Source organism: Thermobia domestica, chromosome 10 (assembly GCF_964235325.1).
Source record: "Thermobia domestica chromosome 10, izTheDome1.hap1.1, whole genome shotgun sequence".
NCBI lineage: Eukaryota > Metazoa > Arthropoda > Insecta > Zygentoma > Lepismatidae > Thermobia > Thermobia domestica.
The window spans coordinates 164,559,212-164,578,923 of record NC_137463.1 but is presented as its reverse complement, the minus strand read 5'-3'; the positions used below and the strand labels follow the sequence as shown (position 1 = coordinate 164,578,923).

Sequence of the window (19,712 nt, the reverse complement as noted above, 5' to 3'; positions counted from 1 at the left end):
CTCAAATGATATAAATTAAACAATAACTAACTGTGAATAAATATTAATTCCATGTGTTGTTTTATTTATTTTAGGATCTCAAGAATCGCTCTTAACCGTTGATATACTTACACCTTGTGAAAAAGTACAATTGGAAGCTGTGCACGTTGTTTCCAGGTTCTGCTTTTGTTCAGGTATTAGTCTTAAATACTATTGTATGGAAAATATTAGTAATATTGATTCCTACACTTAATCTATAAAAATAACCAAGAAAGTTCTACAGAAGACAGGTCGCTTTTTCATCCATCACATTCAAACATCGATATGTCACCTAAGACGTACCTGGAAGATTGAAAATAGTCCCCATCACCATCGACGAGCTTCTGTTAACGTTCTGGGAGGCCATGGATGCCATCGCAGTAGAACTTGGTGGGCCGTGAAGCGAACAATGTATCAAGTGCATTTTGCACCTCTACTAGGAATTTGAACTGGCGTCCTCGAAGGTGATTGTCCAAGGAATGGAATAGGTGGTAATCGGACGGTGCAATGTTCGGGGAGTGTGGCGGATGCAATAGTGTTTCCCATCCAAGACGTAGAATGGTGTTCCGGGTCATCCTAGCCACGTGGAGCGTAGCGTTGTCCTGTAACAGGAGGACCCCTTTGTGATTCAGAAGTGCTGGCTCCAGAGTTTTGAGTTTTTTCTTGAACACGTGTCAACTGCTGACAGCACACAGTTACATTGATGCTGTGACCAGCTGATAGCAGTTCCGGATGCACGACGCCGCGAGTAGTCCACCAAACACACAGGAGGACCTTCTTCTGGTTCAGTGCTGGTTTCGGCTGTTTTGGAACTGGTTCATTAGATGCTAACCGAGCGCCGTGGAGCTTCGTAGAGGACCCACTTCTCATCACATGTCAACACCCTGTCCAGAAATGGCTCCTTCCTCGGACGAGACAGCAAAGAAACACAGGTTTATGCTCGCGTTGCCTTTTGGCCCGGAGTCATACCATGTGGAACGCATCGACCCAAGTTGATGGAGGTGTTGCCGACTGGGTTTTCCACTCGCACTGAATTGTAGTCCCAGTTCTTCACATGTCTGGCCACTGTTCGCCTCAATTCCTGCTTGAAGATCTTTTTGTACATATGTTGGTCTTTCGGCACGTGGTGCATCTTCGAGTGTTTTGTCACCGTCCTTAAACTTGTTCAACCACCGCTGCACTGTTCGCGTAGTCACGACACTCTCATCAAAGGACTGGCATATCTTCCGCCTCGCTGCAGCGGCGTTTGACCCCAGTTTGAGCTGGCACAGTATACACACCCTTATGGCACTCTGTGGAGGTCCCAGGTTCACTCTGTCCTTACGCAAGTTGATGGTGTAACTGAACTGCCACAACCAGGTGGTGTGTTGGATATACCAACAACAACAACTGACTTTCGCCTTATCTCCATTCGCATTCAACTCACAGTGTGAGGGCCAGTTGAAAACAGACCTCCACAAAAAGCGACAGAACTTTCATGGTTATCTTTATACTATACTTCAAATATTAAAAATCACGTAAGTATTCGTCACGTGCCATCATTCGCAGAATTAATATGTATTTGATTCTATTTTAATATAAAGTGTAATTTTAAAAGAAGATTGAAAAGGAAGAGCGCAGAGTGATAAAAATAGAAACCGTATTTTTTCAATTCTGAGGGATATGAGCGTTTGTCAGGGGCATGTGTGTTAGTTTTCATTTCAGTATTCATTGCATCATTTTTGTCTGGGATTTTTTTACCCCATAGGATACAAGTGGAGAACGGAAAAAAATTAGTACAATTCTCTCGAATGCTGTGTAACGTGATCTAATGTTTCACTATCATTATTATCTCTTTTTAAAGATTACTAATGAAATATATTTGCGTGTTTAGAAGAGAGTTTTGTGTTCTTCGGAAAAAAAAAAGACAAGTATTACTCTTAGTAGGTGGCATTATTTTAATTAAATGGCGACGATGATTAAGTGCTGCTTGTAAATATTGACTTGCGTCGTTTATAAATCGTAAAATCGTTGTATTTTAAAAAAAGTGAAGTAGTTAGTTCCGCTATGACAACTTTTATTGAGATATGTGTTTTGTCTTGGTTTCCATTCACTAGAGGTGAACACTACCACTGAGCCACCGCGGCTCCCTATAAAAGAAAGTAGCAAGATGGATAGGGTAATATGGTTTAGTAGTGTAGCATCCAGTATCCTTGTGAGAGATCACTGGTTCAGTTCCAGGCTATATCAACTTCTGGTATACAACATTTCTCCTTGATTTTTCTCGAGTTCGTCCATTTCCTCCATGTATGCACTCAATGTACTTTTTCATAATTATTTATTTATATTATCCATCTCCCGTAACCTAAAGGGCGAAACTGCAGTACGGTAAATATTCCTTTAAGCTCACATTTTCATCTATCTCCCTCTATTGAAGAAAACTGATAGGTACTGAAGATAAAATCCCCAAGTATCTTCCTCATAAATAATATTTTTCAATTGTATTACTTTTTGTGAGTGTATGCTTAGGCTTTGTACTAAAGTAAAAGATAATATTCATGACCAAATAAAACAAAAATACAATATAGTACTATTTTTTTGTTCTTATATATTTACACTCGAGTACATAAATAATACATTTATTTCATAGGCTTTGTGCTAACTAAGATCAAGCAATTACTCGAACCTTTTTCTTGTGGAAGGATAGAGAAGAGGGAAGGGATTAAATGAGCAATTTAGCCATTGTACTGTAAAGATGTTCAGAAGGGAAAATTGTATTAGGAACTTTCCGTGCAGGCATGCTGTTCTTTCAGTTTCCCTTCGATGAGTGAAATATATTAATTGTTCTTTCTTTATTGCAGATACTAAAGTAATGGAAGAAGTTCAACGATCATGCTTTACAAAAGCAATGTCTCAAATTTTTCCTCGTAACTTTTCTGCTGAACAGCTACCTGAATTTCAAAAGGTAGGTTTTTGTTAATATATATTAAATTCGTTGTCGTTCTGGCAGAAGTCATGAACTCCAATACAGATAGAGTTAGACACTCACTCAGTACGAGAACGATATGCAATGTGAAATACATGACGTTTGAGGATTGTCACCTGCTACATCTAGCCAGATAATATTCGAACATCATGTATTTCACCTTGCATATCATGACGAGGACAAAGTAGTACCGTTGCTAACGTTTCTATTAAATATCCAATAATTAATTAATTAATCTATCCTTTTCACTAATATATGTACAGAATGTTTCAAAAGAACACTGACAACGTTTGGGAGGTGATTCCTGACACCAAGATAAGACAAAAAGTATAGATCAACCTGCTTCCTTTCGGAGTTGTAGGCTGCCGAAAACATGAAAAAATGACATTTAAAGGGTCCATAACTTCAAAACTATGGGACCTACCTTCGGGTTAAGACCTCACTTATAAACTAATATGTACCCTATCCTAAAATCCATGTTTCAGAATCCTAACGTACTCACGCAATAATTTTTATAGATATAGTTTGTGAGTACTTCAAATTATATGCCCGTAGCCGAACCCCCTCTATAAAAATTGTTGTGTAAGTACGTCAGGATTCTGAAATATGGATTTTTTTAATAGGGAATATATTAGTTCCTAAGTGAAGTGTTGACTCGACTACGCTAGGTCCCATAGTTTTGGAACTACAACCTTTAAATGTCATTTTCTTCATATTTTAGGCAGCCTATAACTTCGAAAGGTAGCATTTGTGCACCCAGGTTGGTCTATACTTTTTGTCTTATCTTGGTGTCAGAAATCACCTCCCAAACGTTATCGGTGTTGGTTTGAAACACCCTATATATATATAAAACACACACACACATAAAACAAACACCATTGGAAAGCTTAAAGATTGCTCTACAAGTTGTATTATATTTTAAAAAACCTGTAAAATAAAAAAATAACACTTCAAAAATTCAAATTAAAATTTGAATTTTTAGTTTCGCATAGAAATGTCCCTCTGAATTTGTTCAAAATTGTTCAGATTATAGTCTCGTATGTGTACTAAAACACCACAAAGTTTCATTTTGGGCACTCAATGGGATAGGATTCAAAATTGAACATAAACCAAGCATTGCACGATATTGACCATGTAAGTCCATTTCTATGGATTCAGATCGATAACCATTTGTCTGTAGCTATTTCCCTGCAGCATCAAAGGAATTTATATTCAATTTCATTTGTTTCTTGATGTATTCATTTGAATTTACACAATTATCCACCTTTCGAGTTATTTAGAAAAGTACTACGTTTCCGAACAGTACTCTATACAGGTCATTATTCTTGTTAGTCGGTATGGATGTTTCTAAATTTATATTGGCTACATTGATACATGTTATTTTCATTCCTTTGTTTCAGGACTGCTGTCACAGACATGTGGAAGTGCGTAATTGAAATAGGAAAAGGAATTTATTGACTAATTGTTTGTGCTGAAAGTGTATGATGTGATTGTGAACAATGTCACTGTGTTTCATAACGTATTTGATACAAATATTGCGAAAGGGAGGGAAATATATTCCTCCATTTCATAATAAGTTCTGTAACAGCAATCCTGAAACAAAGGAATGAAAATAACGTATCAATGTAGCCAATATAAATTTAGAAACACCATACTGACTAACAAGAATAATGGCCTGTATTGAGTACTGTTCGGAAACGTAATACCTCTTTAAATAACTCGAAAGGTGGATAATTGTGTAAATTCAAATCAATATATCAAGAAACAAATTAAATTGAATATAAATTCCTTTGATGCTGCAGGGAAATAGCTACAGACAAATGGTTATCGATCTGAACCCAGATATTTACATGATCAATATCGTGCAATGCTTGGTTTATGTTCAATTTTGAATCCTGTCCCATTGAGTGCCCAAAATGAAACTTTGTGGTGTTTTAGTACATACGAGACTACAATCTGAACAATTTTGAACAAATTCAGAGGAACATTTCTATGTGAAATTAAAAATTCAAATTTTAATTCGAATTTTTGAAGTGTTGCTTTTTATTTTACAGGTTTTTTATACAACTTGTAGAGCAATCTTTAAGCTTTCCAATGGTGTTTGTTTTATGTCTCTAGTGCACATATTAACCATTTTATGACAATTTTTAATAATCACTGTAACTGAAAAAATGCTCTTTTTTTTTGACATTTTTGAACATCCTGTATGGGGACACTTTCAGGAGGAGAGAGGTAATATTTGGGATTTTTTCATCTCCCATTGTAATAAAGCTGTGCACCAATTTTTACAAAAATCTAAGATCGTCAGGTCAGATTTTGTCATTTCGTCGGTTGATTTCACATGGAATGTTCCATATATATATATATACTAGCCTTCGGCTAACTTGGACTTCGCCCCCAGCGTCTACGACAGTGATTACCAATTGGATGCTTTGTGACATCAGTTTCCTGGTCTCATTCTCAGTAAACCATACGTAGGGGAAAGGAGCTGGCAGGTAGCCTGACGTCATGAAAAGCAGTTATGACAAGCAAACAAGGCGTAACAGATACAGTACTCTTGGATTCATGACTAATCGTATATTGCCAACACTTGTTTTGTTCCATTTCCGTACCCCCCCTTCTTTCTCTGCTCTGATTCAAGTCTTGTTGAATTCCGTGTAGAGGAATTTCATTTACCGCTGTTCCGTCTGTCCTGTCTCTGGAAAAGCACTTTCTTACATAATACATCGACCAGTTGGAACTTACTGTTCTATGTCTGGTAGCATTATTAATAAGAAAAATAGTACGTACGTGAATCATTTAACATTAATCAGAAATGTTAAAATTTGACAGTAGCTCACTTCACCTTCTATACTTTCTGTCACTTGGGGAAGATGTCTACTGTATATTAAATTATACATGTTTCTGCCATATTCTCAGTTAATCCTTTCAAGTCTTATTGAATGCAAGCGTTATTCATTTCGTCGTCAATAAGGTCTCCCATAAACGTGAATGATCCCACAATAACGACTGAATTTATTGTCTGCAAAGAATGTTTGGTCAGCTATTCTTCTTCAGGATATCTAATCTTCTGGTTATGTAGAGGAATTTAACGTACGGCATGTGAGTTATTTGCAGACCATAAACGTGAACTCTCTGCGTGCAGACACCCTGATAAGTGGATCCATGCCTCATCGGTATAAAAAACATAGTCCAGCATATCGTGAGAATTGTCCACTAAAAACCGTTCAACCCATTCAGGTATTGAATTCGCGTTCCACAGCCTGCGATCAATATCTTACGAAGCGTTTTTAATTTATATGCAGTGGAACTGAGCTTCTTACGATCTGCCTTTTGTGCACTTGCAAGACAATGATTTTCTGTTGATTCAGTTGCGCGTGGACCTGTTGGGACCGTTGTATAGTAAGTGATATATCGAGAAATATTCACTGTTCGAAAGTTATACAGAAAGACACGGTCTTAGTCATTCAAAGGCGATGTACACACAATGAAGAACAAAGAGGCAGACACCCCGTTTCAAGTGTACTAGGCTAACTGGCTTGCGGAAGCAAACTGCTCACAATGCTGAATTACCAGCCTTCGCAGAAAGCGTTACTGCAACTCACAGAATAGAATTGCTTAACATATAATCGTATTCATATACGTGTATAGTTACTTTTCATGCACTGTATGTTACGTTAAAAACAATGAATCATGTATCTAAATATCGTTACATACACACGCTGTTTCCATTGTAATTAAGTGACTTCGTTGGATATATCATAATAAGGAATGACAGTTTTATATATATATATATAAGATTATTCAGTACTTGACGTATCATCAAGAAGAGAGAGTATTGCTGTAGATCACTGCAGATTTTTACGTTTTGATTTCAACAATTTTTTTCACTGTGAGACCTGTAAAGCGCTGTAACTCACTGATAGAGCACTGACATTTCATGAAAATATTCTCTGGTTTGATTCTATGCCATGGAAATTCGTGGTGAACAACTTGCATCTGGGTTTCATTACAACTTCTTGTAATTTGTTCCACTAGCTTAATTTCACTAATTCTGTATCATCACTCACTCACACATTTATCACCTATTTCCGTGTGCCTTCTGAGCATAATAGCGGAACGGCAAAGGTCTTGACCACATTCCACATTACTGTTTTGAATTTTAGAGAACAACTTAAAAACAGTAAACGATATCAAAATTTTCCAAATAAGTCATACCACTACTAGGAAAAAAGAGAGGATCGCCAGCAATTCACTCTACCTAAAAAATGGTATTAAAAAAAAAAAAAAAACTACCGTTAAAGATAAGATTGTAACATATTAGAATATTAGAAAAGACGATTAACCTTCAAGATAAATAAAGTCGCACCATCAATCATCGTTAAAATTTCTATTGAAAGTGAGCAAGAGAATTACATAAATACGCTCATATTGTCAGGTGATCTTTGTACTTTAACGTACGACTGTAGTTTTGTTGTTATTGTATTATAATGTTGCATTCGTTCCAGGTAATATTGCAGTACCTCTACACTTACTAGTTAATTATACTGGTACATTCTAATTAACGAACTCGTTACAAGGTGACAACTATAAAGAGATTTTTCTCAAAACCAGAAATACTTTCCCATACACAAGTAAAATGAATGGAGAAAGAACGACAACGGGAGGGTTGAAATCCACGATTTTTTCTGGTTATGTCTGTGCGATATATATTAGGTCATCCAAAAAGTATCGAGTTCTTTGCGCACGAAATGGCGTACATGTCCCAGATCGCAGGGTATATGAGTCGCAGAGTCATTCTACAGCTGATGGTTGAGTCTAGGAGATGTGAAAAACTATTGGAATTCTTATAATCACATGTAAGGTATTGAGCCGTGAAGATGAATAAACTTTCCACAAAACTACAATACATTTTAGTATTTTATTTCGACAAAAGAACAAATGCTGCGCAGGTCCGTGAAGAAAATTATGCTGTTAATGGACAAAATACGATATCGAAAGCAACAAGGAAAAGATGGTTCAGTCGATTTAATTCTGGAAATTTCGATGTTCAAGATGCTTCTCGCAGTATTCGGTCAATCACAGCAGAAATGGATGAGATTCTGGCAAAAGTCAAGCAAGACCGGCATGGAAGCACCATGATATCGCCAATGGGCTAAATATCCAGCACCAAGTAGTGTTGAACCATTTGGAGAATCTGGCTACGAAAAGTAGCTCGAAATTTGAGTGCCGCATGATCTGATTCATAAACATTTACTCGATCGAATTTTCACCTGAGAATCTCTATTGAAACGTAACGAATTCGAACTATTTCTGAATCGGTTGATCTTGAGTGATGTAAAGTGGATAACCTGTGACAACAATGTGTGAAAAATATCGTGATCGAAGTGAGAAGGAGCTCCATAGTATGTGGCAAATATCACACTGACACCCAGAAAAGTTTGTTGTACGTTTGGTAAAATTGGAAGGAGCATCACGACCTGCTGCCACTAGGCAGAACAATAGACTTGGACCTGTACTTCGACAAATAGCGCGAGTGCACCTAACAATTCAACAGAAACAATCGGAACTGGTCACCAGAAAGGCTGTCGTATACCATACTGACAACACCAGACTGCATACATGGTTAACGACCCGAGAGAACTTCGCTGGGAGGTTTTAATGCATCCACCGTATAACCCGAACCTGGCACTGCCAGGCTATCATTTGTTTCAGATTCTACAAAAGTTTCTTGAATTGTGTTAGGTTAGTTTCAAAAGAGCTTGTTAAAATCACGTATCACAGTTTTTTTCTTTAAACTAAAAAGCTCAGAATTTCTATAGCGATGGGATTATAGTTTTGACGGAAAAATGGCTGAAGGTTATGAAGCGAATTGACGCATATGTGGTTTCATAGTGTTGTTTTTAAATCACTATAAATGTATTCTCAATTTTGACCCCCAAAGACTTAATACTTTATGGGCAGGTATCTAAGTGTTATATATAAATACACTGTCAAAAATCTGTAAATAGTTTTAGTAGTGAAGGTTCGAGAAAGGATGTAAAAAGGAAATCCAGTTTGAGTACGAAACCTCGTGGCGACTACCACGCGGACCAAACCCTCGCCGCTCAAAACCCCACGGCCCAAAATCTCACCGGGCCAAAACCTCGCGGTCCTGATCTCGGGAGAGAGAATCTCGCCTGGTCTAAACTACGCGGGACGTAATCTCCCCTGAGAAGAAATGTCGTCAGTATAAAACGTCACGACGATTTCTTCGATGTAGAATGCAATATATATTGCTATATGTATATATTTTGTAATAACACGTAATTGCATTAAAATAATGAGAAGAAAAAAATTCTAACGGGTGCTTTGAAAATCTATCCTATATAGAAATGAAAATGAGTATGTTTGTGATATCATACTTCTTGAGCCACACGACCGATCTCGATAAAATTTTCAACAGATGAGGTTCGGACTTGTGATGTATTTTATAATTTCACTTTGACGGCACAACAAATGGGAGGGGGAGATATATAAAAATAAATTAAACTTAGTAACTCTTAAACCACGAGACCAATCTCGATCTAATTTGCCATACAGATCAGGTTAGATCCTGGGATGATTTTTTCATTTAACTTTGACGGGAAGGGAAAGGGGAAGGAGAGACATTGAAAATACATAAAAATGAAAGTGGTTGCTGCGTTTGTGACGTCTTGAACCACCAGATCGGTCTCGATCAAATTTTCAACATATATGGGATGGTTTTTATTTCACTTTGACGGTGAGCTTCGGAAATTCTAACAAAATCGAATAATATTTATGAAAGTATAAAATAATCTCTGAGTTTTCACACCCCTTGATCATGTCTTGTAGGTTAAAGGAGACGTAAATGATCAGGATGTAGGAAATGAAATGATGGAATGAAGAAAGTGGTAGGAAACGGGAATATTCCGAGAAAGCCAACGCACACGATATTTTGTATCTTCTTCTTCTTCTATTATTATTATTATTATTATTATTATTATTATTATTATTATTATTATTATTATTATTAATTGTAATATGGAATTGCATATCAAGAAACTCATTGGGTAAATTATTTTAAGGAAAGGTTTCATTCCGCAAGGTTCTGGCCAAGCAAGATTTTGGTTCGCGAGGATTTTGGACGGCGATGTTTTGGTCCGCGAAATTTTGGGCGGTGATGTTCCGGCCGCGAGATTTTGTCCGTATCCCAGGAAATCCTCATAGAAGACTTGAATTTAGCATCTGTTAGATATACAGACATCCACCAACCAAAATATTATGACTCCTCTCTACTTTTCAAACAAAGACGTTGAGCTGAAATGGACACATCAGAACCTCTGGCTACACGGTGACAGAACTCACTTGATCAGTCAGTGTGATGCTTTTGCGTAGAATGAGGAAGGCTGACAATATATTAGACTTTGATTGGGACCAGATTGTAGTGACCAGACGACTGGGAACGAGCATCTTGGAAACAGTGCAATTTGTCGAATATTCGTGAGTTGCGGTGTGTCAATATTTTTCAAAGATAGGAAAAGGAGGGTGAAATCAACACCAAACCACAAGAAGCGGGGAGGCCACATATTAAAAATGTTGGACGTCATTGGTACAGCAGAATAGGACGCAAATTGTGGCAGAATTAATTAACAGGAGACTATAACAGATTAACAATGGGCAAAGTTCGGCCGTACGCAAACACACAGTTCACTGTACACTAGTAGATAGAGACCTCCTCAGCCAACGTTCCACACATATACTGGTGTTAACTGCATGGCATCGCCGATTCTGACTAGAATGGACACGTGACTGTCGTCATTATACCGCCGAGCTATGGGACAGCGTTGTGTGGTCAGATGAATCACAATGCTGCTTCATCACATCGATGGGTGTATCAGACTAGGGGAACAGTTACTCGAGGCATGCACAGTAGAACGACGACATGCCCTTGGTAGCTTCATTATGATTTGAGGAACCTTCACATGGTCATCCATGGGCCTGATATTACGTGTGTAGGGCACCATGACTGTTCCTAGCTATCGACAGGTCATTCATGAACATCTTCCCCGTTCATGTAGGCCATATTTCCAATGGGATCTTTCAGCAGGATAATGAGCCTTGTCACAAGGCCAACGTTAAAGGTGCAGTGGTTCGAGGAGCACAGTGATGAATTTCAATTGCTGCAATGTTCTCCAAACTCACCGTATTTAAACCAAATCGCACATCTTTGAAATCAGTTAAAAAAAAAAAAAAAAAAAAAAAAAGTTTAGAAAAAGAACTTTTTTATGTTTAAAACAAAGTACTCTATTTTCAATAATCTAAATAGGCATATATATTACATTTTTAGACGCTCACAGGTATTGCTGCCATCTATATTCAACCGCTAGATCAAATTTCGGGAACTTCCCTAATCTCGATCCGTCCAAATGTTCAATTCCGGAGAAAGAAACCGGGATTTTCCCGATCTCCGTTCGCGGATATGTAGTTTAGTTTCTTTGTGTTACGTTCTGCATTCTTAATCTTTAAACGCTTATTGACGCAACTGCTGTGTCAGGGCTTTAAACCTCAATGGCTCAGTCCCTAATTAAGGCAGGAAGATGGTTTTGGTACCAATTGATTCCTGAAGGATGTAGCTTTCCGCCGGTGTGCATTTTATGTATGCGGGGGTACCACGTGGCGGTGGGAGGAGGGTGAATATTGTGTTTTTTTTCAACAGCTTTTTGGGGACCATTACCCTTTTGGGGGGATAGATTAATTAAAATTGGTACGTGAAGCAATAAAGTAGGCCACTATAAGGTAATATCGTATATTTCTACTTCTTGCTTATATGGGGGAGCAGGGAGGGGGTAAAGTTAGCCAATTTTTGGAGTTTGAGTTTTTTGACGTAAATTACATTTATTTTTACAACAAACATCAATAGCTCAGCCCCTAATTAAGCTAGAAAGATGACTTAGTACCAAAGTATTCTTGAAGGATGAAGCTTTCCGCCAGTATGCATTTTATGTATGTGGGGGGTACGTATGTACGGCCGAGAGAGGGAAGATGAAGTTCTTTTTTTAAATTTTTCATCAGATTTTGGGGGCAATTCCTTCCCCCTTTATGGTATATGCATAAAAATTGGTATGTGAAACAATGAAGTAGTCTCCTACATGGTAGTAACCTGTGTGTATGCTTGTTGTTTATAGAGGAAGAGGGGGTCAAATTTGGCTAATTTACATTTATTTTCAGGACGGTTCCATATAAGACAAGATATATTTCACTGAAGTGGTCTCGAAGCATAATTCTTGTTCATATACATGCGTGCAGCAAAAATGATTTGCATATGGACGTGGTACTATGGTGGAGGAGAGGAGAGAATGTCTAATTCAATTAATGTTTTTTTGCGCATATTTTTTCCTACATTAAACGAATTCATTACGCAATGGCAGCAATGGTTACTAACTCTTAGATTATTGTCACAAGTATGTTGTCTACAAATTAGCATTATTTTGTCAGTGTAGGGTGACTGCAAGGATTGCCAGGACTCTGCAAAGTCAATATTTTCATATTTTTTAATGATTTATTTATGTCTGTTCTTTTTCTACGAATACGGCGGGAATTTCACGAATGTTACCTTGTTGGAATCTGTAGTCTACAAGCTTTCCAACGGTGTGTGTATAAATCACGACTCTGTGATAATTAGGGGGGTCATCAGAGCCCCGAATGTGAAATTCTACCATTTTGTTAAAATCCCTGGTGGTCGTCTAAAGGTTATGTTGTTATTCCGTAGACAGTAATCATTGTTAGCTATCCATGTTGCAGGTAGAGATGTATCTTGAAAACTGTTTAGTTAAAATATGTCATTCGCTCTTTGTAGACTAGTCACTACTCTTTTCTAGGAGTTGTGTTGTATTTGCCAGAGTATTTCTTCTAGCTTATGATATGAAAACTGTTAATTATTATGGAAATGATAGTGACCAAAAAATACTCAAGTTTTGAATTTGTGAATTTGGATCTTAGAACAGTGTATATGTGTTTAACCTCCATTATTCTTGGAAATTAAGAAATGTTCAAATATTTCACTTGAATTTGGTTTAGTTATACGCACATTGATATACAGAATTTCGTTCAGTAATTGCTGTTATAATAAGAATATAACTTTGCTTGTAATTTACTCCCTGCACAAATCCTGCGGAGAATGGGTTGTTTGTTAGAAAATTAAATTATCTTCTTCAGTCTGATATTTTAGTTGTTTTAAACATGTCCAACCACAGAAACAATTTGTTTAAAACGTTTAAAACAAACTAAGTGAAACAACAGCTTTCGTTTTAAACATGTTTTAAACATATCAACCCTGTTTGAAATGCCATTAAACGTCAGATCCAAGGCCATCTCCTCTCCCACTACCACCGTAGAAGTTACAGGAATTAAGTGACTTGCCTGTATAACTTGTAATGTCTCTTGTCACCTACCAAGACATCATTACTGCTGTCCTGCGAGCCAAAGGTGGACATATCATATATTAGATAGGTGGTTTATAATGTTTTGTCTGGTCAATGTCTCTAGTATATTGGAATTGGAAAAGTCTTGTTACAGTATATAAATAGTAATTTCAGTTCTTCCCACTTCTATCCCCTTTCTTTGAGAAAGTTATACAATGAAAATAACTAAGTATGATATTATACAACATACTTTTAAGAGTTGTTTGTCGTTAATAAATCTTGTGCTTTCTATTGCAGGCAGTGTACTTTGTACAACATGCATTGATCGCTCCGAAACTTGAAATCGAGGATATGAACCACATTTCGGTTATAATACAAAACTTGTGTAGGAAGAAGTTCCAACACCCTGAAGCTACATGCATAATATTGAGTTTATTGCAAGGTAATTACTTAGATTGTGTGGTATCATCAGCATCATTAGCACATAAGGTGCATTGTTATTACGCTTAAGTAAATCTTGAAGAAAAATAAATCAAGAAAATACCTTAAGTGTTGGATCGATGCATAAGTTCGTGCGGTTCTTATGTTTTATATTTTATTTTTATTCTGCTGTTCTGTTAATTCAAATTCAAATACAACATAGACATAACATTAACATATTCTATGAGTGTAACAATACATTGCATACATTTTACTGTCACTCACATTAACTCACAATCACTCAGTGATGTATTCACCTCCACTATCTATGACCTGCCAACGTTCAGGTAGCAGTTCAATGCCTCGCCTGCAGAACTGTTTTGGTTTTGACTGGAAGAAATCTGTTATCCATTGGTCAAGAGAAGTTTTTCTGTGCTATTCTTTCAGCAATTGCTTCATCCCCGTACACTGCACAAATTATTCTCGCAGCTTCTGCTGCACTGGATCCTCGGTTCAACCCGAAGAGTGACGGAAATGATCACTTTTCTCAACTTGACATTCCATATTAGTTTGTATGAAATATATACATAATACGTTCACAATCAAGAAAACTTGTGTTTCACAACACACTAACTCCAAACTACAGTAAAACAACGGAATAACAATAAAAATCGCTTCACGCCGCATTGTTGCCAACCCAAAAGAAAACTGCACGAACTTGTGCATCGACCCAATTTATTACACTGATTCACTTAAATCGGATTCAGGGTGACGCGAAGTAACTGCATCATGTTTCAAGCGATGTTATTATAGAAGTAGCGCGTAATACTAGTCAGTTTTGGATGGATAAGACTGGCAGCCAGTGAATAACGTATCAAAATTGAGTTTCTAATAAGTTCTTGAGGCTTATATATGATCTGTTCAGTTTTACTCGCTTACTAACCATTATAAAGAAGGAGGAAGACAGATGAAGCTAGAATCACTAGCTGCACTTTCGTTCAGAGGTCCTTCGTGGCTAAGCGGTTAGCGTACGCGCCTTTGGCGTGGGAGACCCGGGTTCGATTCCCGGCGGGAGCTCATGTAGTTCGGATTCCACGTTAATCAGTAGGTCCACGTCTCATATAGCCTCGCTGCTGAACGGGACGTAAAACTCAAAGTCAACCCAACTGTACTTTCGTTCCTAACTATCACTAACTTCAATGAAACTTTTCATAAAAGAGGAAGCCTGTTAGACGTGAAGAGAAATGACAGGCCATAACAATTGACCGCGGGAGAAAGAAAAAACTGTATGAAGTATCACAATATTGTTCACCGCAGAAACCCAAATTTATACGACGACTGCCGATACAGCTGGACTTTTTGAGTTAATTTGCTGAAACATGGCGTGATAAACTTCAAAATTAAGTTGCTTTGGTAGTATAAGCGATGTGGATGGGTAAATCATTGTTTCCCGTGTCTGGTATTGGTTATAGACAACTGTATTTGGGTCACTCCACATCATATCGTCAAGGGAGAATTGCTCCACTATCAGATATTTTTAATTTTATTTTTTATATATTTTCACCAAAGGTTACCTTACTAGTAACGTGCTGAGAAAGATTATCAGAATATTTCATCTGCCATCTTCTTGGATTTAGACTCATTTTTCTTCACTGCCGTACGTGAAAATAAGGATTTGCAGTGGTATAGAAAACACGCTGCTTGAGGGTTACTACACAAGATAGAAAATTGCTGTTTGTACTGCTCTGTAGCAGAGATACTGGTCTTTCATGAAATATATATGTATGATGGCTGGATAATATTTTGGTAAAAGGGATTTTTAATATCTTGAATGAAGCCATGAAAAATACAAAATTTGCCAATTTCGAAATCCTGTAAAATCAGAAGTACTTAAAACTACAGGTTTGAGTTTTCTACACGAGAACTATGGCTACAGGGGTGTTCAGAAATAAGAAATATAGCTGAAGTTGAAAATCCTTCATGTGAAAAATTAGTATAAATACTTATTTGTATGCTGTTTGCACGTCAACACGTTCAAGGCATAGACATGCTCATTGAGGCTCGTGCAAGATGTGACAAACCAAAACAAGATATGTTGCAGCTAGCTAGTCAGTGTGTTGTAAACCGCTGTGGAATGTACGTATGTCATTGAGTGTTTCTGTGTACTTAGTATTTGTTAGGTTTCATTGTTTGTGCTACTACTAAGAATTGCGCAGGATAATATGGAGTGCTCTCTATGTCAATGAAACCTATGAAAATAATTCTTACAGACAATCAGTTGCCACGACAGCAGCAGATATAAATGACGAGAATCTTTTTGGGGTAAAATAGTTGGACTTGAAGAAATAAATAACATTTGCACGTATCATTACAAAAAGTATGTGGAGAAATACCAACATTTATTTGAAAACTCATGTTGTGACTCATATATGTTATATATATATATATATGGAAAAGTGGACATCGTTAAAACTTATACCAGGAAAATCAGTGTAGTTCGTACTATTAAAAAACTATCCAAGTACAAGGAAAGTGATGTTAACAATGACAATGAAAAATCCTTCACACCCATTCAAAGAGCTATATAATCTGTCAACAATTAGGTGAAGCAATGAGAGTATCTCGAATTAAAATTATGAAACTAAGCATTAAAAAAAAAAAAAAAAAAAAAAATGCTAGTTGGAGGAAGAAGACTGGAACAATGAAGAGAGCAGAAAAAGGTACGATATTGCAATGGCAGACATTGGAGTATTTAGTGAACTGTCTAAAAGAAACAATAAAAGGTTGTACATCAAAGAAAGTTATAGTTGAAGATTATTTACAAACTTATTCTTAGTTTAAAATACAGATATTGGGACACATTGCTTTTCAGTTTTTTCACAGTTATTCTATATATGTAGCAATTGTGAAAAAAATGAAAAGCACAGTGCGACAATATATGTGTATCTTATGAGACACACAGTTTGTAAATAAGTTTGTAAATAATCTTCAAGTGTTTCAGAGGATTTTGAGACCCTGTACATCATTCATCAGTGCAAATCACCAAATGAAATCTACAGTTTCTATTGAGAAGTAGTAGGAGTATCTAAGGACAAAATTTCAAAATTTTTGATTTTCCGAGCCAAAAATTGGCGTGAAGGACTTTTCAACTCCAACCATATTTCACCATTTCTGAAAACTCATCTAGCCGTTGTTCTTGTATAGAAAACCCCAACCTGTAGTTTCAAATACTTTTGATTTTACAAGCTTTCGAAACCAGCAAATATTATACTTTTGATGGGTTCATTCGAGCCTTTTTACCAAATCATTATGCACTCGGTATTCGTAGTGTGTGAGATTAAACAAGACTTCGCAGAAAATTGTCGTGGAAGACGCTAACCAGGGAATGATCGACCCGCTCTCTCTTGGCCTGACAAGAAGAGGTTTCTCTCTTTGAAGATACCTTAAAGAAAGTTTACATTCATATGTCATCAAAGGCTAATTGAAGTAAGCGATCATCAAAAATTCAAGGAGATAGTAATTAAACTGGGCAACAATGCATGCAAACATGTTGCTTATTATCTCCAGCCAAAGCGTGATCTGGAAGGTAGAATGATTACTCAATGCTAAAATGTAAACCTATTATTATGTAATACATATATTTTTAAAGTGCGTAATTTTTGTTCACATTTTTTATGTTTCTGCAATTGTATCCCTTTAAAATATGATATACTACTTCTGTACCACGCATTGCAAATGAAGGACCAGTACTAAGTGTTTAGAATTATTAGTCTTAAAACCTCTTGACTTTAAACTGTTTCCCATTGTTACAGAAAGGAGGTGAAGTATAAATCCTTAACGTAAATATGAAGTTGTTCGCGGAGTAGATTTCTTTTACTTGATTTCTCTCATGTTTTCTGAATGATATTGTTACATAGTGTTAAATGAACGATTTTATGTCGTTAATGCCGTACTAATAATGTTGAGCTCTGTTTTCTACTTTTAAGTCAAGTTCCAAGAAAGTAAAATAAAGATATAACTAAACTAGAAGGTTTCTTACTTTCTATAGCTATTTGGGTGTATTAATATTACGGTATTACCACCTTTTACTCTTTTTAAGGTTTTTTCGCCCATGCAGCAAGAACGGACGTGATATTTGGTCAACGTGGTATGAAACTTTTGAGTGCATTTAAAATACAAAGATTCGAGAAACGCCATTATGGGACTGAACTTTGTGTCCAGTATATAAAGTGTCTTGGAGAACTAGCAAAGGTAAATAACTTCCATAACTACTTAATGTATTTGTTACATGAAGCAAATATCAACTTGATAATAAAAGTGAAAAGAAAATATTCAGCTGATATAAAGAAGGCATATCGTTTTGAAAAGTCATATGAAAATGTTTCTAATTCCACCGTGTGTGTGTGTGTGTAGCTAGTTACATTTGATCCGAATCATACATATTTTTATGAGAGGGCTACGTCGCTAAAGTAAAGCAAAAATATGACACATTAAAGTGGCAGAAATATGCGCATTTGACATTATAAAAGAGAGTATCATATATACGAGGTGAGGGATGGAAAGGCAATCGAGATAGAATATACCAGTCAAGTTCATTAAAAAGGTATGCAGAAAAAAATATATGAATGGGACTTTAATGAAATATATGAAAGAGAAGATGGTCAAAAGATTTCTTGAAAATAACAATGATAACGCTAAGAAAGTGAACTCAGAATGCAGCAAAAATTTAGGGATGCATAGAAAAGTTCTTCCTATGGGATCCTGGTCACACAGATTTCGGGTACATAAAAAAGTTCTTTTTTGGTTTTTAGCAATGAGGTAATATTAGAAAAGGGAGTTTCAAGAAATGATGAAGGCTAGGATGTTATTATGTGAGAAAATTCAGAACGGGTGACTTTTCAGTTTTTTGTTTTCTTTCTTTCTTTGTCGTGGGAGACCCGGTTCCGATTTAAGTTGAAAGTTCTGTGTATATATATATATAAGTTAAACTCCAGTATGAACTAGACAACTTTATTTTTAACTTCCCGGTAATTGGTGGAATTCCCATGGTTAATGAATTCTGATATTGAGATTAGTACCTTCAGGAAATTTTGTAGCGATACTAGTACAGCAGACGTGCGTTCTACGAATAACAGAGTTTTATGCAGAGAAAACTAAAGTTATTATACCATTTACGAGTTTGATATGTATGGAACGTCAGCATTTATTCGTGAGTCTAAGTCTACATTTGGAAAGATGTTGATGTAGGTTGAAAAACGGAACAGCTGAATTTACCAGAGGATCTACTGTAGCGATCGTAATAAATGCTCCAATGTGGGCATCAGTTGGATTCAGAGTATAAAAGCACGAATGACAAGGAAACGAATTATGGTCAGGGAGAGTCAAGGAAGCAAGATAAAATTTCTACTGCAGGCAAGTATTCCAAAGATAAAATCTGTAGAAACTGTAGGAAGAAGAAAAATGTCCCTTTATGAAATACGTGAAATGGTTCTCTGAAAGATGGTCGTCATTGAATACCAACTCGTTCTTTAGAGATTCCAAACATGAGGATCGATTGATCGTTATGAAAAACGACCTTGTTAAATAATTCATGATTCTATTTATGAAATCAAACCTATTCAACTGCACAAAAGAAGTTCCTAGGGTAGAGACTGTTAAAAGTTGGGCTATTATTCTTGCATGGAAATGTAGCGGGCTAAGGAGGCTTTTCAGTCAATAAATTACTAATAATGGAAAATATGAAGCTATTGCACATCATACTCATGGTGAAGTATGAGAGTCAGGAAATTGAACGTGTAGTGATCAATGGTTTATGTGATCGTCGCGAATTCTATCGAGGAATTTGAAGCTTAAAATATATAAAACGATAATCATGCCTGTTGTTT

At 36.6% G+C, this 19,712-nt stretch overlaps 1 protein-coding gene across 2 annotated transcripts in view; it reads left to right on the top strand.

The window, feature by feature from the left end:
* tefu (Serine/threonine-protein kinase tefu) overlaps positions 1–19,712 on the top strand; it is a 183,056-nt gene that overhangs the window by 97,507 nt on the left and 65,837 nt on the right. For both annotated transcript variants that reach the window (XM_081728713.1, XM_081728714.1), the window contains 4 exons: positions 75–173; positions 2,859–2,962; positions 13,705–13,849; positions 17,927–18,078. In XM_081728713.1, the coding sequence (XP_081584839.1) occupies positions 75–173; positions 2,859–2,962; positions 13,705–13,849; positions 17,927–18,078 (500 nt within the window). The remainder of the gene's footprint in view (positions 1–74; positions 174–2,858; positions 2,963–13,704; positions 13,850–17,926; positions 18,079–19,712) is intronic.